The sequence below is a fragment of the Condylura cristata genome, unplaced genomic scaffold (genome assembly GCF_000260355.1).
Source record: "Condylura cristata isolate star-nosed mole 26May11 unplaced genomic scaffold, ConCri1.0 scaffold00003, whole genome shotgun sequence".
NCBI classification, from domain to species: Eukaryota; Metazoa; Chordata; class Mammalia; order Eulipotyphla; family Talpidae; genus Condylura; species Condylura cristata.
The window spans coordinates 68011186-68033703 of NW_004567104.1; the positions used below are offsets into that span (position 1 = coordinate 68011186).

At 38.7% G+C, this 22518-nt stretch overlaps 1 protein-coding gene across 2 annotated transcripts in view; it reads right to left on the reverse strand.

Moving 5' to 3' along the window:
• Positions 1–2398: 2398 nt before the first annotated feature.
• Positions 2399–22518, reverse strand: part of CYYR1 (cysteine/tyrosine-rich 1) — an 85590-nt gene continuing 65470 nt past the window's right edge. The window contains exons 3-4 of one of the 2 annotated variants that reach the window (XM_012730052.1): positions 12304–12461; positions 2399–4749 (exon numbers count right to left, since the gene is read on the reverse strand). In XM_012730052.1, coding sequence (XP_012585506.1) covers positions 4619–4749; positions 12304–12461 — 289 coding nt within the window. In that variant the 3' untranslated portion in view covers positions 2399–4618. Of the gene's footprint in view, positions 4753–12303; positions 12462–22518 lie in introns of both variants that reach the window. The other variant, XM_012730046.1, reaches the window with a different exon arrangement.

Consider the following 22518-nt stretch of genomic DNA (forward strand, 5'->3'; position numbering starts at 1 on the left):
TATAATAAAAGCAAGTTGACCAATGTCAAACATGGCCTGGGTCAGCTGTTAACTTGGCACATTGTCAGAGGGAACAATGTCTAAAAGCCCATAATCCATTTAAGGAGGATGAGACAAAGTATCCCTGCTGTGGAAGGCCAGCTGCGAGATGGCTCCAAGTGCTCTTTGCCTACTGATCCTGGTGCCTTTGTTTAATCCTCCTTTCATGCAGCCTGGACCTATGGACCCAATTCTAAGGAATAGAAGAATATGGTGCAAATGACTAGATGTTACTTCTAAGACATTAGGTTTTGTGACTCCCTCCTCACCTTGATAGTCACATCTTATGTGATGGCTCTCACTCTCTGGCCCCCCTTGGCCTTCCACTGTGGAAGCTAAAGTTGATACATACTGCGTTGCCCTATGGCAAGGCTCATGTAGCAAGAAATTGGGGGTGGCTTTGGGCTAGCAGCCAGAAAGGAAAGCCTTCAGTTCAAAAGTCTGCAAGGAATGAAAACCTGTCAACAATTGCATGGGAACAGAGCTTCCTCAATTGCACATTGAGGTGACTAATATGTGAGAGTCTCTGAGGCAGGGCACCCAGCCAAGTTACCCCCAGATTCTGGACTCCGGAAACTGTGATGAGAAATGTTGTTTCAAGACACGAATTTGTTATACAGCGATGGTCAACTGCTTATGGAAAGAGTAAGGGTTGGAAGGGGAGCATGAAGGTTGGAGAGATACTTCAATATATGCATTTGTGTCTGTCTGACTCATGAACCCAGACAGGATGTTTCTAGTAGATATTCTACATATATTATTTATAACCATTGCAACCACCTGGCAAGAGTGGTGTTATTCACATATTTTTAATAAAGTCGAGTTCTGGAAACTCGTTTCTTTGGCTCAGAACCAAGGTAGAAGATGACAGAGATGGGAGAGAAAACCAAAGTCTGCCTCTGAAGTCTGCATTTTTTCGTCTGGAATAGCAGGTGATAAGAGGCAGCAGAGGGGCTGAGAAGAATGGAAGTCAAATTCTCCCATAGATCTTCTTCAAGGTGGTAAGCCACTTCTTTTGCCAGAGGTCTTGACATGCACTGAACTGAACCATATCACATAATGGAGTTGCCCTAGAAGAACACTTACAATGGACTTGTAATGGTTAGCCATCTCCCTATAATCAGAAAATTAAAATTGCACATTTCAACTAGGTTCAGATTGGGGATCTGAGACTTTAGAAGCTCTCTGGGGATGAGTAAGGCATGTGTTAGCTTATTTTCATTAAGTCAGAAATAAAAAAAAAAAGGGCAGGGAGAGCTCTACTATGTGTTGGGTTTGATATCTAGTCCATGGGTGCTGGACCCTCCCTCACCTACTGCCAAAATCTGGCAAAATGGATTTGGCTAAAATAAAGACAAATTGGGAGTTGAGAGGATGAGTGGTGAGTGCTGTTTCCAACTGATATAGGAACGAGGCTATATCTATCCTACATTAAACTAGAGTTGGAAACAAGGTTATAGTTTCCATTAACAACAAATATATATATATATATATATATATATATGGTACATATATATATATATATATATATGGTACAGATCTCCAATGAATATTACAGTTACAAAAAGATAAAATCCTGACACTTGCAATATCTACTAAAGGGAATTTGCTTATTGAAGCGTATAGATGAGAAAAGTCAAATGCCACATGATTTCACTCAGATGATGTATATAGAGAAAACAAGTAGATGATGCCAATCAAACAAAAAATGAACTTTGGGATCGTTTAATGTTTCACACAAGGGAAGGTGGAGGAGGTTGGATTGAAACAGGGGATAATGGTAAGGAGGTTAACAGAATTTATAATCTATCCACATTTTGATTTTGAATGATGCACACCAGAAAGTTAGAGAATGTCAATGCAATGTTATTTCAATTTTTGAAAAGCACAACTAGTGAAACTGAAGAATTGACTTTTTCCCTTAGTTTATTTTTAATTTACTTAGATTAAATAACTGTGTGTATGTATTTCATGGCTAGATATTGTGTTAGATATTGCACTTCTACAGCATATTATCTTTCTGGCATTTTTAAAGTCAATTTTTGACTAATATTTATAGAATATTTTCTATGTGTCCGACACTAAGAGTTTGGCATGTGTATTCATTGAATATTCACAAAATGAGAAAGTCAATGATATTATTTCCATTTTCCAAAGCAAAGAGCTGAGTTTTAGAGAAATGAAGTGACCTGCCTTGTGGCAGGAAGCAGCATTCAAAGTCAAGTGCATCTGGCTCCTTCCTTGTTTTTTGTATAGAGAACAAGACTAACCCAGAAGCAATGGAAGGTAAAAAAAAAAAAAATAGACACAAGACAATTAAAATGTAACTTTTAGAATGGGTTCTTCCATTTTATTGCTTACTGTAAACACTTTGGCTGCAGCAAATACATTAGTTTTTAAATAACCATAATTCAAAGCTTCCACACCATATACCATTCCCCCCCCAAGATGTATCATTTATGAAAATAATCAGTGAACTCCAAAAACTATACTGATAATGTGCACATTTATGCTATTGTGACACTAAATACAAATAGGAAAAAGACTCATCTATTGTAGGCCTGTGGGTTTGTGCTATGCCTTAAGGGAGGTCATAAGGTAACTCAGAGAGATGGCGTGGACTGAAATGGCTCTGATATGGGTAATGATTGCAGGACATAGAAGGTATACAGTAAATGTTTATCGAAGGTGCAGATGACGAAAATTCAATTTCCAACCTTTCCATTTTTTCTTTCAATGTTCCTCTTCACTTTTTTTCATACAGAATTTATGGTACATTTGCAACCAACATTCTGGAAGCTGGAGATCCTGGCACTTTGGGTCACAGAGCTGCAATATAACTGGGTCTGATCACACTTGCAAAAAAGAGATAAATTCAATCATTTGTACTGTTAAAATGGTGCTAAAATCAGTTACTAGAATAGGCTGGAACTCATGATCATTTCATGCTTTCATAAGTAAGGAAATCACTGGTGCCTCAAAATTAAGCAAATCATTCAAAGCGTATTTAGTTTTCCGAGCTCACTGGTAATGTTAGATCATATTTCATTTGGATCACTGTATTTGAAAATAAAATATGCTACTTTTATTAAATGCTTAGTTCTTTAACTATGAATACAGGGAATATAATTTATAACTTAGGACATTTGATTGTATTATCCAGCAAAAATTTAAGCATTATTGTGGGATTTTATCAAATTATGCTGCTGATGCATTTTAATTGCCAAGTGACAAAATATGTGGTCACTGATCCCCAATATTTGCTCATTGTAAAATCTTAAATGCATGAAAGAATGCACATAAAATATAGATGTTTAGGTTTCTTGTAGCAAAATATGGCACATTAGAATTTTTATTAAAAACTTTTACACCTAAAGGGAGGCCCTTCATGAAACCCCAGTTTTGGCAAAGGCAAATGCTTGATGTCACAATCTTAAATTTCCCACGTACAGCTTTTTCAAGGGAATAGATTATCAAAAATATTATGAAAGAGAAATAGGACTTTGTCTAAACCACATGGGAACGGGAATGGGAATTGCACGGAAGGGAATTGCATGGAAGGGAATCTGATATTCGGTTTTTCCTCTTTTTGTAAATTACTGTGTCTTCACCCTCACATTTGGAGATTTTTACTCCCTGAGTAAATATTTGGGAATATTTAGCTTCTTGTCATTTAATGTTTGAGGTTTTTTTTTTATTTTTTTGCTTAGAGAACTTGCTACAATTTCCCCCGACATTTGAGTTAAACTTTGTCATAATAAAGTAAAATAAGTTTAGGTAACAGCAAGTAGTCTTGAAGGGTTCTTGACTTCAAGCACCTTGAGGAACCACTGATCCTATTTCACCTCATAAATTAAATAGATAAGACTCACTTCCTCCTCCTACTTCCTTTCTTAGAGGCACAGAAATTTATCTGTCACCTACCTAACTCATGAGTAGAAATTTTGGAGTCCATCTACATTTGATTCTTTCTAGAACATGCCTCCCACCAGGTAGTCAGCCAGGTTCTGTGTGTGGTCTTGGTAACAGGGAGTTTGACAAAGCAATGTCAATAAGAAAGATCAATGTATGGAAATGAAGATCCCTTCCTGTACCCACTAACCGGAATTTCAAAATAGTGTAAGGCACAGAACAGGTTCTTTGGTATGTACTGACAAATGAAAGAACAGCCCCGATTCTGAATTTTAAAGCTATACAGAATAGAGCTGTTTCTTTATGTAGTCCACACTGTTCTCTTGTACATAATCTTCTTTCCCAGGATCAATATTGCACTTTTCTTCATCTGTTTACTAGGCAATATGAGTTAAAGAAGCTGTGTCTATATCATTACTCTTCCTTGAATGTGTTTAGGCTGATCAGCAGATCTCTTCGAATGTGATCCCGTCAAACCAAGAACATCACACTCCAGAGGGTGTTAGCTCTGTGTCGAGGCGAAACCCCATATCTCTCAGTCTGGATGTTCCATTTGAGTTCTAAACAAGTATTCCTTAGAGCACTCCTTCGCTATCTGCTTCTGAGTAGAGGAACTTTATTCTGGGTAAGATCTCTGGTTTGCACACACACTACTCTGGAAGAAGAATCATTTCCTTGGATTTCCTGGATAAGGAGGAGGTGGAGAACGCTGGGCTGACGCCTGTGGCGTTGGTGTGTAGGGCGGAGGTAAATCCGTGCAGTACTCCATCTCCTGGTCGTAACTGTAGGGTGGCGGAGCTGCTGGAAGAAAGGAAGACAGTATCAGGCATTCAGTAAATGTTTGTGTCGACTGCTTCAGGCACTGAGAGGAGACAGGTTTTTACCTGCAGGCATCTTGTTTTGATCATCAGAGGGCACGTGAAACGGGTGAGTGGTTGTCCATGGGGAGAATCTACGTATAAGGAGAATCCCTGTGGTTTTATACAGCTGGATGTTAAACATGAAAATCTTAGCTTTGAAACCGGAAACGCAGCCATTGGCCGAAGTATTTAAACGTGGTTGCAGAGGGGGAGAGTTTTGGAAGTGTGGTGCTGAAGGGGCTGACGGAGAAAGAATTTGGGGGTAATTCAAGTTTGAGGGATGTACTGAAGCAAAACAGTCATGGAAGAAAGAAATGGGGGAAAGACCTGAGGAAGCTGGTTGTTTCCCGAGTATGGTGGATTCTGAATACACATTTCCAGGGTTAGATGTGGGTACCGCTGAGGGCTCCAGGGTTTCAAAAACCGAATCATTCTACCGCCTCTGAGCAGCCCCTTGGGAGCCTCTGACAATTTACCAGTAGAATCATCATCCCAGTCCTGATTCCAGATGCAAAGAGACACGCTTCTTACGTGACTGTTTCCTAAATCATAGGACTGTTTGAGATAATGCAAACAGAAATAAGCAGCATTTCAGGGATACATATGCTTCTCCTGTACTCCTTGGATCCTCCGAGGTTGGCAATGCCAAGCTTTCTTTCCTCCAACAAAATGGAACTTCTAGGGAGTCTGAGTAACCCATTTCCTCTGTGTTATACCTACTCCTTTTACTAACCCTTGTGTCACTTTATCTAGGAGGATGGAGACAAAGAGACCATAAGTGCTAGCCAAGCCAAGACATGAGACATGCTCCTCCTCGCAAAATGGGAGTGAGAGCTGACTCCACACTGAATTGTTTTGTGGGAGCACATTGCCTTTAATTTTTTTTTTAAGATTTGTTTATTTATGGGTCCTCTCTGGTGGTGCAGCAGGTTAAAACACAGCACTAAGAAGCTAATGCCACTTCAGCATGAGTTCGATCCCCGCCTGCCCCGGAGGAGATCCACATGGCGAGGCAGACCTCTCCTGACCCGCCCGCTGCTCCCCTCAGCAGTGTACTTAGTCAGCCTCTTCTGCTTCCCACTCTGTCTCTGGTGAATCCTCTCACCCCCTACACCTCTGACCTGTACTCCAGTTCTTGTTTGCTTTCTTTTTTTTTTAATTTATTTTTGCACACAGAACTGGGGTACAGGCCAGAGGTGCAGGGGTGGTGAGAGGCTCACCCGAGACAGAGTGGGGAGCAGAACAGGCAGATCAATGAAGTACACTGCTGAGGGGAGCAGCGGGTAGACAGGAGAGGTCTGCCGCGCCATGTGGGTCAGCTCCCTGGCTGGGGATTGAACTCATGCTGCAGTGGCTGCAGATAGCTTCATAGTGCTGCACTTTAACCCCTTGAGCCACGTTTCCAGGCTGTCTGGATGCCGACACGTTTCCTGCCTCTCACTGGCAGAAACACATTGACTGTACAGATGACTCAACATCATTCTCTGCCATGAAGCCTCAGTGTGTGTTTATGCTTTGGTGACAACGCATTTACATTTTGCCATCTGCATAAAAGGATGCAGATGGAGGACATTTCAGGGAGAATCCCTATGGTTATGTACAGCTGGATGTTGAACATGAAAATCTAAGCTTTGTAACAGTACTCTTCCACTGAGATAGCCTTTGCATCCGTAAAGTGATATAATGTGGAAGAGTGGTAATTTGAAGACATAAACATGAAGTATTCTTTTCTAGTCCTAGATAATGGATGAAATTTTGAAATGATAATTATCTAAATGTGGGCTGTGTTATCTTTTATTTTCTTTCTTGCAGATGATAAAGTTTCACAAGGAAGCAAACTTCTCATGTTATTGATTTTAGAATCCTGATTAAGTCTGAGTGGTTGCGTTCTTTTATAAATGTCAAATTAATTTTAAGAGATAATGGATGTAGCTGTGATATGGTGCCTTTGCAATTCTTTTATAACCAATAATCTAATTTTCTGATTTAAGTAGGGCTATAAGCCCTTTATCCTTAATGTCATTTTAAGGTAGCTACAATGTTACACAGATGCTAGGAAATTCATTCAAGACATTTAATGCTTACACCCACTTAGGACACATCACTGAAATGAATTTAAAAGGAAAATGCGATGTTATCAGAATATACAACATTGTTTTAAAACACTCTCCATCCCTGGGGGCCAGAAGGTTCAGTGGGTACCTGCCAAGCTTCTCATTCTCAATTCTTCAAACAAATATTTTTCTTCTGGAAAGACCTGAGCAGTTTGTAACACATGCCATGAGATGATAATACTCTACTCCTCCTTGTTGACATCAGTGGCCCTCTCTGCCCCAGACTCTTATTCTTGGAAGATGGAGCATCCAAACTCAAAATACTGCTTTCTAGCATGACTGCTATTATCTTTCCGGTGGTTTCATCATTTATGTATTGAAAGGAATTTTGAGTCCCAAGATGGAGCTTCTGTAGGGGGGTGTGGAGGGGGGACATGTTAACCAACTGACAGTTGGAGAACTTTTGGGTATTGAAAATACCAAACACCTGGGCAGTCAATTTCCGAAGGCCAACTGTGGACTCTGCTATTCCCTGTCCTTCCCTTCTCAGCCAGAAGGTGTGGGCTAAGTGGCACTAGTGAATTGGCTATTTTCTATCTTTCTCTCCCTTGCTTTTTATTCTTTATCTAAACAAGTTTCCTGACTTTGCCCCACTTGGCAGTGATGTGACTATTTGCTGTCTTTTTAATCATTTTTTAAACACATGAAACTCTCAGTCCTGTCGACAATTTGCCTTCCAAAACTTTTGGTGTGACCAGTAATAGAAGCATTATTATACTATAAACACTATTTTTAGAATATTCATTCTAATATGAATGTTATTGAACCTCATCTGAATTTCCTGATTTGCTGATGGCCTTAAAGATTTTTAATTGTGGGCCCTCCCTGGTGCCTCAACGGGTTAAAGCGCTGCTTTATGAAGCTCTCTGAAGCCACTGCAGCACGAGTTTAATCCCCGGCCAGGGAGCTGACCCACTTGGCGTGGCAGACCTCTCCTGACCCGCCCGCTGCTCCCCTCGGCAGTGTGCTTCATCGATCTGCCTGTTCTGCTCCCCACTGTTTCTGGTGAATCCTCTCTCACCGCCCACATCTCTGGCCTGTACCTAGTTCTGTAAGCATAAATAAATAAATCTTAATTTTTTTTTTAATTGAGCCTGCTGTCTCTTCCTTTCTTGTCTTTCTTTATTCAGCTTAGATTTGTGGTCCATCCCTGAAATTACTTCTGTATATCTATCATCAACTTTCTTATCTTTTTCTATCCCAATGCCTGACAAAATGTCAATCCTGATTAAGCCCAGCACTTTGGCTCCCCAGATGTGTATCCAGGAGCTTATAGTGGCTAGATAAAAATGCACAATCATGTGATTGATCTCACCCTTTAGGATGGCCGTCCTTGGCTTTACATAGAAATGGCACATTTCATTAGGCATCTCGCCACCCCTCCATTCTAGGAGATGACTGCTTCATGCTTTCTTCCTTCTCCTCAACTATAAACACCTCATCAGCCTAGTCATAGCATGGGACTTGCTTCTTATTTCACTTAAAAAAAAAAGGTACTCTCTAGGGCCCTCCCTGGTGGCGCAGTGGGTTAAAGCACTGCACTAAGAAGCTGAAGCCACTTCAGCATGAGTTCAATCCCCTCCTGCCCCGGAGGAGATCCACATGGCGCAGCAGACCTCTCCTGACCTGCTCACTGCTGCCCTCAGCAGTGTACTTCCTTGATCTGCCTGTTCTGCTCCCCACGCTGTTTCTGGTGAATCCTCTCACCACCCTGGGCCTCTGGCCTGTACCTCAGTTCTGTATGTATAAATTAAAAAAAAAAAAATGGTACTCTCAGAAGAGACCGTTCTCATCTCACCAAACGTCTGTTGAGTACACAGAGGTACTCTGTTAGCTGCTTCTATGAACAAATACCCTGGCACAAATGGAGACTTGATTTCTTAAATATTTCCAAAAGATTTTAAAGCCTGAAAGCCAGTTATTTTCGAAAATATTTCTCTGGTTGGGTTTTTCAGATATGATTTATGCTAAGATTCAGGCGGTGAACTTCCAGGCAGAATATCAAATGCACCAAGTTGCCTCGTCCTCAGAGTAATACCCAAAGGTGCAAGAGGCTCACCCTCCCTTCTTCGGTGACATTAACATTAACTGGCTATTCAGGATTTGCCTGGTTTCTCTACTGTGTAATTGTTCTCTTTCCTATTAGAACTAACAAGCAATCTATGTGTAGACATCCTAAGAGCAAGCAAAAATCCTGTCTCTGAGCCAACTTTGCCCCTAGACTTAACATCAGTTGATGATTTTTTGTCCTATACATTCCTTTTAATGGTTTACAATGATTATTTCTAACCCACAATGCCCTTTCACATTTATACGTTGGCATTCTGTTTACAAGAATCCCTCTCTTCTTATCTTTCTCTCTACCAAACATATATCTGTCTGTCTGTATATCATCGGGACCCAATAATGTAGTTCAAATCTCAATTCTCTTGATAACATGAACTCATTTGCTTTCTTTTCGCTGGCATTTGATTATTATACATTTGCCAAGCCTTTGGTAAAGGTTTTTCAGCATAACTTTCCTTTAGAGTGCATTATTCAAGTCAGTTTTTAAAATTGGCTTGCCATAATCATTTTGTTTACATGGGAGTTCTGGAAATGAGTAAGAATGCAAGATTTGATAAGTAATTCTTATTTTACAATGACAGTTTTAAAAATAATTGTAGTTAAACAGCATACTGCTCATTCTGACCAAGATGGTTGGGCTGAATTTCTTTGGGGGTCACTCACAGTCCAAAAAAGGGTCAGGTGTGGCAGATTAACTAACCTCAGTGATCTGCTCCCCAGTACAGAATAATAATGTTCACTGTGGGATTCTCCACTCCAGGCTTTCTCCCAGGGATCAGATAACCTTGGTGAAATTATTTTATCCTTTTTTTATGTGGCCTCCAGGCTATAGTTCTATACAATAAGTCGAGTTGTTAGCTCAATTATCACAGGGTTAATTAATGTGGGTAGGAACATTTTATATTTCCACAGATGAAAGATTTTGAAATGCATTCAATACTACTCTGTTGTTTCCTGATCCTTTAAGTAAAAGCTTAATTAGTGACTTTGAGAAGGAAATGAGAAGTAATCAAGCACATTATGTTTGTAAAGACCTAGTCTTTTTGCAGCAAAAATACTTCTACCATAAGGCCCATTATGTTTCTTGCATTATTCAGTTCCCAGAACAATGCATTTACTGAAAATACAACATAACACTGTGATCTGGCAGTATGAATGATACCACTATGAAATTTTAAAACCATGTTTCCATGCATTTAAATAGAAATCTAAACCCCAGAAAACCAAGACTTCACTTAAATTAGTGCTATTTTGATTATGATTTTCTTTAAGATCTGCACATACAGAAAGGTAAAATAAAATATAAAATATTTTATGAATAAAATGTTTTAAAAATTAACTGAACTTTAATTTTTGACTGAACACAAATATACCTGGAAGGCTATATCTAGAAACTTCTCCCCAGTTAATGACTCCCTTGAGCTCCCCTCTGTTCTGCTCTTGGGTTGTGTTGACCAGGTTGAATGGGGGAAAAGTGAAGAATAAAAATAAATTCCTTTCTTCTTTCCTTTTAAGCCTAGTCCTAACGTCTTTACAGGAACTCAACAATATCCTTGGAAGGTTGAGAAAATTAGAAATTTTTAAATTACTCACACACAACTCACACAACTGTGTGTGAGTAAAAGTTGCATGCTCCAGATGTAAATAAGGTAAATTCTCTAGGAGTTGATGGATAGCTAAATCATACCTTACAGGAAGACTTTTCTTCCTTCTTGCATACCAAGGAGGGACCACCATGAGCTAGTACTTATGTTACATGCTTAGGATTGAGGAATGAGCTTACTAGACAGCCTTCTCTGCCTTGTGGTGACATATTCTGGAAAAAGTGGGTAGATACTAAACCACAAGCTAATGCTTACGTGAGGTATCTGACAAGATTAAGCACACTCTTGAATATAAAAAATAATAGGTTAGGAGGACTGAGGTGTTTTGTATAATTTTAAATAGATTTTACAGGATGGACCTTATTAATGTGGGACCTTTGACCAAAGACTTGAATTAAGTGAAGGAATCAGTGATCTAGGCAGAGGCTTAAGATGGGAACGTGCCCTGGACTCTCACCAAACAGCCAGGCAAGAAAATGTCACTGGAGCTGGTGAGACTAGAAAGACAGAAGTCAGAGAAATAAAGAGATCCTAATTCAAAAATTCAAAAGATTTTTCTTTTTTTTTTGATTTTAGAAAATATAAGGAAGCACAGATTTTTCATTCATCTGGGGGAAATGGAGTCCCACTAGACTATTTTGGGCAAAGGAAGGATATGATGCAGGATCTACTCTAGAAGGTTCTGGTTACTGTGCTGAGCCTACACTGCAGGGAGCCAAGGGAGTGTGCCCCAAGAACAGCTAAAATATGATCACAGGAGTGAAGGTGAGCGCTGTTGATGGCTTTCACCTGGAAGCCAGTGGCGGTTACTGTGGGAAGTTCAGATACTATATATACTTTGACGTTGATAAGAAAATATCCAGGTGGACTTCGGGTAGTTGTGAAGGAAAGTGAAGAGACGATGACTCTAAGGTTTCTGGCTGGCCTGAGCTACAGGGAAGTCAGAGATGCCATCAGCTGGAATGGGGAAGGCTGTGCGTGGAGGAAGATTTGGGGAGATGAGCAGAATTACAGATGCAGACATGTTAAATTTAAGATATCTATTAACTCTTGAGGTGGAAATATTCAGTGGGCAGTGGGATCAAATAAATCTGAAAGTCAGGAGAGAGAAGACACAGTTGAAACCACCTAAAGCAAAATGCAATGTTTAGTTTATGGAGTCCCATGTGTTCAGCCTATGTGTGGAACTTCCAGCAGATTCTCGACAAATACTTGTCACCTGATTAACATATTACCTTAACTACCTGTTGAGAATTCCAATATTATGTCATCACAATTTTCTTTACATATAGGGGACACATAAAATTTATCCAGTACCTTTTAGGAGACTCACTTACCTATCAAATGAGACACCAGTTTCTTCAGACATGTAACATACATGTTCTTTATAATTTGTCAGACTTTAGTGGCAGATAGACGCTAAGGCTGTGATTTGTTTATTTCTCATAACTCTGGCTGGTTGGCCATTGAAGTCAATGAGACAACCATGGACAACAGGAACATCTTAAACCATGAGCTTGATTTTACTACATGGATCTTCTGAGTGACCTCCATTCAAATCTAGAGGCTCAATCAACACTGATGTACAAATACCTCATGAACTTGGAGATTATTCAGTCAGCGTCTTGAGGGCTTCCTCCCTATAAGGAGTAGGATCGAGCAACAAACAAACAGACTCCTTTAGACGGAGAAAGCCATATTGCTTACCAGGATAGGAGGAGATGGCATTGATGTGGGTAGCCCTGATGACGCCCACACGGGTTCCGCGGTTGTTTTTCATGCACATGCAGATGCATATGGCAATTCCGGCAATGACCCCCATGATGAACACGATTCCAAACACGATGCCAGCGATCGCTGTGCCCCTAGGAAGAGCATAAAATGTGCGGTGATTCTTAAGCCATTTTAAAAAAAGATTTATTTATGCATACAGAATTGGGGTACAGGTGCGGTGAGAGGATTCACCAGAGACAGAGTGGGGAGCAGAACAGGCAGTCTTGACTAGGTACAGGCTGAGGGAGGTGGTGGGCGAGACAGGGGAGGTCTGATGCGCCAAGTGAGTCACCTCCCTGGCCAGGGATCAACTCCTGTTGAGGCAGCTGTGGCAAGCTTCCTAGTGCTGAGCTTTAACCTGTTGCGCCACCAGGGAGGGCCCCTCTTAAACTTTTTAAAGTATCTGAAAAGTGCTTCTTTGCAAATGATTTTAAAGATAATGTTGCAAAAAAAAAAAAAAAAAGAGTAATTCCTCCAATCCTCCAATCGGTCAAGTAAATAATCTTGTGTAATTTGAGGGATAAGAAACAGTTTATAAATCTCATTATTCAGATTATGGTTTTAAAAACTCATGCATTTCTATGGTGCGATTCTCCAGATATGCTTTCTAAATCAATAATTAAAAAAAAATAAATTCTACTGTACATTTACCTAGCAAATAACTTATCTACTGTTCCTAGACTAGAAGTGCTTAACAGAAACAACTTGATAAATGCCAAAAATTAAATAAAATTTACCATTAACCCTGATTAACATGCTTCATAATGTTGAACTAGACAATTTTTTTAAAACAAAGAAAACCAAACATCATTTTTCTACAGTATGTAGAGAACAGTTCTGACAAGTAAGTGTTGTGATTAAATCTAGGAAGGATTAAAGCAAAATTTATTTCCAGTAATCTTATTTTTCTCCAGAAAGTTTAACACATACCACAGGATCATAGAAAAAAGTACTGCATGAGGCAACATTACCATTATTTACAGATACCTTGACTAGTGGGAGCTTCCCTTTGTTCCCCTTTGGACAATAATAGGTGAAATATTTATCAAGATGCATATTTTCCTGGGAGGTATCATTTCCAGAAAAATATTAGAAATACCCTCATGTCCATATTTTAAAAATGTGGTTTAAAAAATGTGATCCAGCAGAGAATGAATCCTATTCAATGATTAAAAGGGTGAAGAAGTCCACGTGGGTTCAAATGAAGAGTTCATGATTTATGGGTAATTAATAAATTAATAGAACCTAAGGCGGGAGTCCTGGCAAACTGCTTTATATAACCAGGTCATTAGAAGAACAGGTGAAAAACTGAACTTGCAGCTGGCACTTGAAGTCGAAGAACAGGGTCTTGGGAACCTCCAGTCTGTAGCCAGTTGGTCATAAGCACAGTCAACAGCGTGGGCTTGCAATGGGTAACTGTAGCAAAGGGCTGTCTTGGGAGACTGAACTCTTAGCCATTGGAATCTTGCGCTCTATTCTACTAGATGGTGCCGTAATTGAGTTGAATTCTCAGATACAGTGCTGGCATCTGAGTTTCTTCTTGATGTGGGAAGGCTACATGCACACACACACACACACAAACACACACACACACACTGGAACTGGGTCCTGAAGCCCTAAACACTTATTTAAAGGTTCTCTATCACTGCTTGCAAGTTCATAGTGCAAGTCTAGATTTCCAGAGGTGAATTTCACAGTATAGGAGTACCTGAGGTTACTTCTTTAATTTTAATCACGAGTGCTCTTCATTTTTCTACTTTAAAGAATCCAGAAATTTCAGTCAGGGAATATTGGTCTGATTGTGTCTTGGTGCCTAGAGTTTTACCGTAAAAGTATGAACAAAATCTTCCTGCTTTAAGCTCAGGGATTCAGCCTCACTTTGCTGTGACTGTGAAGACTTTCAGGATAAGGCTTCATAAAAAGGGTCTTTGTGGCTTAAGACCATGATTTCTGAAGCCAGGCTGTCTGGGTTCTAGAGCTGGATAAACGTGGATAAGTCATTCAGCCTTCCACTGTATTTATTAAGAAAATGGTGTTCAGCTTGATGCTTAACTGACTCTCCTCTCCAATTTCATGTCATGAAATATCTGTGCTCATGATTCATTTTCCAGACATATAAGTTCTCATTTCAGCACCATCTAAATATCTATCCCATACTTTCCTAGGAAAGGTCCATCATCCCCCACCCCAAACCTCAGGGCCAGATGTGTCTCAGGAGTCTGGAATTTTTAAATTGGAAAAGGAGGACATCAGGTATATCAATTCCTATATGCACTTTCACTTTGCCAGTAAATTACGAAAGTACAATGTGAGGCATATTTAGATATGCTGCTATTAGGAATTGAGGAATGGAGGTCTAGCAGTTTAACAAATGAGTCTTTTTTTTTACTTTTGAAAATTGTGGTATAATTGGCATCTAACCTTATATTAATTTCAGGTGTACCATACCAAATGATTCACATTTGTATATATTGTGAAATGATCACCACAGTGTCTAGTTAATATTCATCACTATACATATTAACAAATAAATCTTTCCAAGAAAACAAGATTTATGCAAGGAGATAATTTGAAATAAGAAAACTAGAGGCAATCTAAAAACCTTTGTTTATTATAATTTTCATGTCTAAATAAGATTAAATTGGAGGATTTCATTTATGTTCCAGAAATAATCAATGGCCCAATTATTCAGCAAATATGTAATGTGGAAGCTGTTAAGACATTAAATTGGGACATATTTATATTCATTAATTCCTATTTCAATAGAGAAAAGTAGAAAATTAGTCATATTTTGTTTCGTTGTTGGCAGCTTCAGCAAAAGTGCCTGATTTTGAGGTCAGTAATGAGACTGCAGCTAATGTGTGAAAGGAGCTTTTTTTGATTAAATGATGATTTTGGTGTCCTTTGATCCTTTGACACCCATCAGCAATTTTAAATTAGATAGTTATGTAAGCTATAGCAAATATAAAACTTCTAGCATTATTTACTGTTATTAATTAAAGGAAGCAATAAATAACAGTAACCTCCCTGCATATATAATTTGTTTTAGTCAACAATTAGAAAGAGAAAAGCTGTTAATTTTGAAATTTGGCATAAAAAATACCTTGAAAAAATTTAGAGGATGGATTGTTTTTTTCCTTTAAAGACTGCATTGCAGGATGTGGCTAATTACTTCCTTTTACAAATTTGTAAATACAGTACAAAAATGACCCTGCACAAATTTCACCCTGTTTCCTCCAGTGGTTACATCTTAGTAACTACAGGAAAATATCCAAACCAGAAAATTGGCACTGACATAAAATGTGTACATAGTAATTTTTTCTAATTTTTAAAAAAGATTTATTTATGCTTACCCAACTGGGCCAGAAGGGTGGGGGTGAGAGGATTCACCAGAGTGGGGAGCAGAACAGGCAGATCTACTGAAATACACAGCTGAGGGGAGCAGGGGGCAGGTCAGGAGAGGTCTGCCAGACACATGGGTCAGCTCCCTGGAGGGGATCAAACTCATGCTGCTGTGGCTTCTGAGCGCTTCATAATGCGGTGCTTTAACCCGTTGCACCACCAGGGAGAGCCCTGTATATAGTCATTTTTAACACATTAAGAGATTTATATAACCACTATGGTGAACAAGAGGAAACTGCTCTGTGACCCCAAATACATCCCTTGGACTCCTCAGTCCTGCAGAGACACACCCGGCTACTTGTCCCCACTGTCAATTACCTTTGGCACCACTTACCCATCTGTTTCCCATGTCCACAATTTGATCACTTCTAGAGGGATGTACAAATTGAATTATAAAGTCAGTGACCTTTAGAGGTAGTATTGTTTTTCCACTCACAGTGTACTTGAAATCTATCCTAGCTATTATGTGAATCAGGCATTCCTTTTTGCTAATATGCCACAGTGTGGGTCTAATATAGTTTAACTATTACCGATTATAGGACATTTTGGTTATTTCCAGCTTTGGATTTTACAAATAAAGCTGTTAGGAACAATGAAATACATGTTTTTGTGTGGATATAAATATTCACTAACTATCCAAGAGTAGGATTTCTGGATATGTAATAAGTATGTGTTTGATTTATAGAGAAACTGCTAGATTGTTTTCCAATGTGGACATATTATCTTGCATTTCATCAGCAGTCTATGAGAAATACAGTTTCTTTGCATCCTTGCCAGCATTTGGTATTGTCATTATTTTTTGTTTAGCTATTTAGCAGTTTACAGTGATTTTAATTGGCATTTCTCTAAGGACCAGTGGGGTAGAACTTATTTTCATTAGCTTATTTTCCATTCTATAATAAAATATTTGTCCTTTTTTCATATTCTAATTGGAATGTTGACTTTTTTGCATTGAATTTTTGAAAGCTATTTATACATGATAGGTATGAGTCCTTTATGAGATATAGAGTCAGCAAACATTTTCTAGCCAAACACATGTCTATTAGTCCTTTTAACAGTCTTTTGTACAGTACAAGTTTGTAACTTTAATGAAGTTCAGCTGTCCATTTCTCTTTGCATTTCAGTTATTCAGGCCGGACTCTTTCTTGATTCTGCGTATTTTCCTATTGTTAGATAGGGTGTTTATAGATGATGACCAGAGGTTGGTGACGTTGTTCAGTCTATATCCTTTTTAACTTTCTGCCTAGTCTTTGTACTAGTTGTCAAAGGAGGGATCTTAAAATCTCCGACTAGAGTTAGAGACTTGGTCTAGGTCCTTCCAGCTGTACGCAGCTGTGGCCCTATTTTGCTGCTCTTCTCTTCTGTCTTGGCTCGCTACTTGACTTTGGCTGCTATGTGCTGGCCTGGGGCTGTATTCCTCTTCTGTGGCATTTAGCATAGTCAGATTAATATTGTCTAAATGTTTTCTGTCCAGCGAGGCTCCCTCTTTCTGGATCTTTCCATTGAAGAGCTCAGACTTATGTGGTGGCTTTAATTTTCTGTGCCCACTGGTTTTTCCAGATTGCCAGTTTCCTTATCTCTCAGTCTGGGAGAAAGGACACAAAAAAAGAAGACCCAGGGAAATCACTGCTGTGTTCTTCTTTAGTCCATGAGGGACCTAGGGACTCTGTTTTCTTCTTTCATCTCAGCTTTCTCATATGATTCATATAAAACACCTAGAGATTTTTAAGTTGTTCTTAAAGGTAGGAAAATAGGGGGAAACACATATGCCCTAGTAATATATTTGAAAAATAAAATACTGCAATAAAAATACTGTTAAGATTGTAAGTTATTTTAAAAAAAAATATAAATATTTTCATGAGGTGGAAACTGTGATGAACTTGAATATTTTTAAAGACATTTTTAATATTATTTATGTATTTAGGAAAAAAAGATATGAGATATCCTTTATCTATATATCACCTATAAACCCAAACATTTCCTATGCATATTGAAGGTACTTAAAATGTCATTAATAATTATATAAATTAAGCTATCTCACTAAACTTTATTAAGCAATTGTGGAACTACTGTCTACAAAATTCCTTCTCTGCCATAAAAATATTTCTTAAAGACAACTGTTAATTGTTACATTAAACTTAAAAGGCCATTACACTGGTACTCTTGGAAGGAAAAATATAATTGATGCTTTTAATTCTGATTTAACTGTTGATTTTCTGGATTGTAAAGCATCATTTGGGTAGGTATGTATATGCAAAGAAAACTTTCTTTTTCCAGGAGACTAGGCAATACCTTTAATTAATGTCATAAAATTCAGAAATAATTATGTTCTCATAGTGCTTACTAATTTTTTTTAAAGATTCATTTATTTATGCATACAGAACTGGGGTATAGGCCAGAGGTGCAGGGGCAGTGAGAGGATTCACCAGAGACAGAGTGGGGAGCAGAACAGGCCAACTGACAAAGTCCACTGCTGAGGGGAGCAGTGGGCGGGTCAGGAGAGGTCTGCTGCTCCATGTGGGTCACCTCCAGGGTGGGGATCAAACTCATGCTGAAGTGGCTTTAACTTCTTAGTGCTGCACTTTAACCCACTGGGCCACCAGGGAGGGCCCAGTGTTTACTGATTTTGTGTGAGCTTACAAATATCAAACAAAAGCATTCGGTTTTCTTGTTTATGTGAAACTATCAACAGTTTGGAGCAAGGAGAGGCCACTGAGATTGCCCCAGACAGCGGGTGCGTAGTACGCAGGCTACTTCAGCCTTGTGTAACTACATTCTCTGAAACTTGCACAACAAAATCAACTAATGATGATTTTTAGGAATATCACCAGTCATCAAGCAGCGCATACCTGTTTCAATAGAAAAGTTACTTGTATTTTGTGTAATGATAAATAACTGTTTTTTTTTTTGGCCCTGGTTTCTGCTACACATCTTTAGAGATGATGGTATTTTGTATGCTTATAAGATGCTGGTGGTGGAGGCCCCTGGACAGATCCAGGCGTAGGGGATGGTACCATGAGAAAACAAGGGATGTTTGGGGGGGGGGTGGAGCTTTGAGCTTTACTCCCTGTCTCTGGAAGGTGAAGGGCTGGTGATGGCGTTAATCATCAGTTGTCAGTGATTTAAGCCACATTGCTTACCTCCATAATAGCCTTTACATGCTGGAGTTCTACATGCTTCTGGGCTGGTGAGCACATCTAGGCGCTGGCAGGGCGGCTTGCCCTTCCTGCCATACCTTGGTTTTGTATCCTTTCCGTTTGGCTTTTCCTGAGTTAGACCCTTTCTAATAACCAGGCAATAGTAAGTAAAGGGTTTCTGAGCGCTGTGACTTGTTCTAGTATGTTTTCAAACCTGAAGACGGAGGATGTGGAAATCCTTGACTATGTAGCGGAGTTGAACAGGAGCCTGTGTATCCTGGAGACCCAACACTGGTGACTGGCATCTAGGGAAGGGCCTTAGTGAACTCTGCTGTTAAACCTGCACAGTATGATGCTCACTCAGAACTGCTTTAAATTGTAGGACTCCCGGTTGATGTGAGAAGTGGTTCGTTCCTACCAGGAATCACGCTTTCTTCTCTGTTCTATAGAAAGTCTTGTCAGTGCCTAGAAATGCTAGAGTTTTTATCTCCCTTGGTGGATATCGATCACTTTCTGTTAAGGAAAAGGCCCTGAACAGACTTATGGAGGAAAAATTTGTACCCAATTGAGGTTTTGAAATCAATAGCAAATGTATTTGTAGTGACCCTCATGAAACTGTGGTTTATAACAAATAATATATTTTTTTTAATTTTATAAGTAGCTTTTTATAATCAAAAACAATTCTGATCATGTGACAACTGTTACAATAATGTTCGTGATATCCTTCACTTAATATGGATATCTTGATGTGTTTTTACTATCAGTAACTTTTCTTTATTTTTTCTTTTTTTTTTTTAAAGATTTATTTATTTGTGCATAAGAACTGGGGTCCAGGCCAGAGGTATAGGGGCTATTTCACCAGAAATAGAGTGGGGAGCAGAACAAAGTACACTCCTGAGGGGAGCAGAGGGCGAGACAGGAGAGGTCTGCTGCACCATGTGGGTCACCTCCGGGGTCAGCTTGTAGTGCTGCGTCCTCACCCATTGCACCACCAGGGAAGGCCGTATCAGTAACTCATAAAGAAGTAAGTGGATATGAAAAGAATACCAATGTAATATCTCCATTGTTCTCTGACATGGCCAATTTACAAGTTCATTTTATAAAACAGCGTAATACAAAAGAGTTATGAATATTTTATGCAATAATTTAATAACATCAGTCTCAATAAAAGAGGACAATAAAAAAGGCCATAGAAATATTTAATGTCCATGTAAGACACAGAATATTTCTATCAAAAGAAAATTTTCATATGGATATAAGAGTTTTTAAGTACTGTATAAGTGAGAATAAAACTTTTAAGAGAGTTTTGTAGGAAAAAAAGACAATATAATTCCAAAAGAATGAACTGAAAATGAGCTCATTTCCTATTAATATAAAAATAAAGTGAAAGAAAGCATTTTTATCTCTTTATTAAAGAATGGGATATTAAATAGTCCTATTTATTTATGATGATCCATATGTGAAGAACTAATGCAATAAAAATAAACCATTTGAACTTATGGGGCTGAAAAAATGCACACGAGGAAAATCAAACTCAGCAAATTTTCAGATTATTTCATATTTCAATAATCATTCTTTTGGCCAATGCATTAAAATGTTATAATATAATTTCATGTTCAAAAGTCTTCCAAATCATATTTTACTAAAAATCACTGGCAATTTATAAGGTATAACACTTAGTAAAACACTAACTTCCTTAATTTCAAAATGATGCATTTCTTTGTTGACTTAATCACTACATAATCATAAGAAAAATAAAACAAACTCAGTTCAATATTGACACCATTTAGTTCTACTTTCAGAATGAAGTGGAATCCAAGAAATAGCCCTACTTCTATGTAGGCATATATTTAATAAGATAACTATACTATCAAATGGCTAAATTATTACTAAATATTGTTACAATTCTACATATATAGTGTGTAGGGAGAGTAGAAAACCAATACATATAATTTTCCCAATAAGTCTAAAAATTTTGCAAAGAATTCTGTAAAATGCAGATATATCATGGCATTGATTTTGCTTTTTTTGTTCTTGCCCTTCTCCCTAATAACTTCATGCAACACACTCTCTTGCCTGATAGCTAAAGGTAATTCCTCTGTCAGTCTCAGAATGATAACATTAGAAATTAATGTTTCCCTGAATGAATAAATTTATCAGATTTTCTACTTTACACTATGATAGAGTTTCTACCTAAATATCTGTTCTTTGAATTCTTGAGAGTTACTGTGTACATGACTAACTGAAATAAACATTATGTCTTCTAGATAATTTTAAAGCTCATCTTTATGAAACAAAGTTCTGGAAAATAAGTTGTAAATACAATGTACTGTGACATTTCTTAAGAAACCACTTTAAAGGGCCCTCCCTGGTGGCGCAACTGGTTAGGACGCAGCTCTGCAAACTAACGGCAGCCACCTCTGTGCGAGTTCATTCCCCCAGCCCTGAGATGACCCACATGGTGCAGCAGACCTTTCCTGACCCGCCTGCTACTCCCCTCAGCAGTGTACTTCGTCAATCTGCCTATCCTACTTCCCACCCTGTCTATGGTGAATCCTTTGACTACCCCTGCACCTCTGACCCACACCCCAGTTCTGTATGCATAAGTAACTAAATAAATAAATCTAAAAAAAAAAAAAAAAAGAGGGCCTCCCTGGTTGCGCAGCAAGTTAAAGCCCAGCACTAAGAAACTAAAGCCACTGCAGCATGAGTTCGATCCCTGCCTGCCGGGAACGTGACCACATGTCACAGCAGACCTCTCCTGTCCTGCCTGCTGCTCCCCTCAGCAGTGTACTTCATCAGTCGTCCTGTTCTGCTCCCCACTCTGTCTCTGGTGAATCCTTTCACTGCCCCTGCACCTCTGGCCTGTACTCCAGTTCTGTATGCACAGATTTTTTTTTTTTTTAAGAAACCACTTTAAAAAGGCTGAAGTGTATTTATGTCTCCATCTAGCCATCCATCCTGCCTTCTGCAACATGAGTGTGATAGCTGAGTGCCACACTAGACCATGAAAACAGTCCTCCCGGGGTAGGGAAAAGATGAGTTTGATGGAGTATAATTAACTAATAGCTATTTGGAGGTGCTATAGAAGCCCTATATTTTTTACCTCTGAATTTTCTTTACATGAGAGGTAAACTATTAATTATAAAATTTTCTTCAGATTGTATGTGTATGTATGTGCAGGTGATTATGATATGTTGCCTAACCTGGTCATACACAATACAACTTCACTGCCAAGATTAGCACCTAGTATAAACAAATAGAAATCCTTAATGTGGAAATAGCAGTTTTACGGAGTAGAGAGTTACTCTGAAGTCTCCTTGAAAAGGCTTCAAAAAAGGCATAGTGAACCAAGAAAGCATGAAACTGCATTCAACTTCTATTAAGTTAGGATCATGCATCTTCCTTCTGCTGTAGAACTAAATTTTTATGATTCAATGAGAGACCTTCAAGAAATCAAAAATGGTATACAAAATAAGAATAAAAAATGGTCTTGTGTTGTGAATGGTAGAGTGATCTACACAATAACACTTTATCATTGGAGTTCAATGGTAAATGATTTGATTGATGAAGAAAGCAGGGCCAATTCAAGCCAAAAACTACCCTTTGA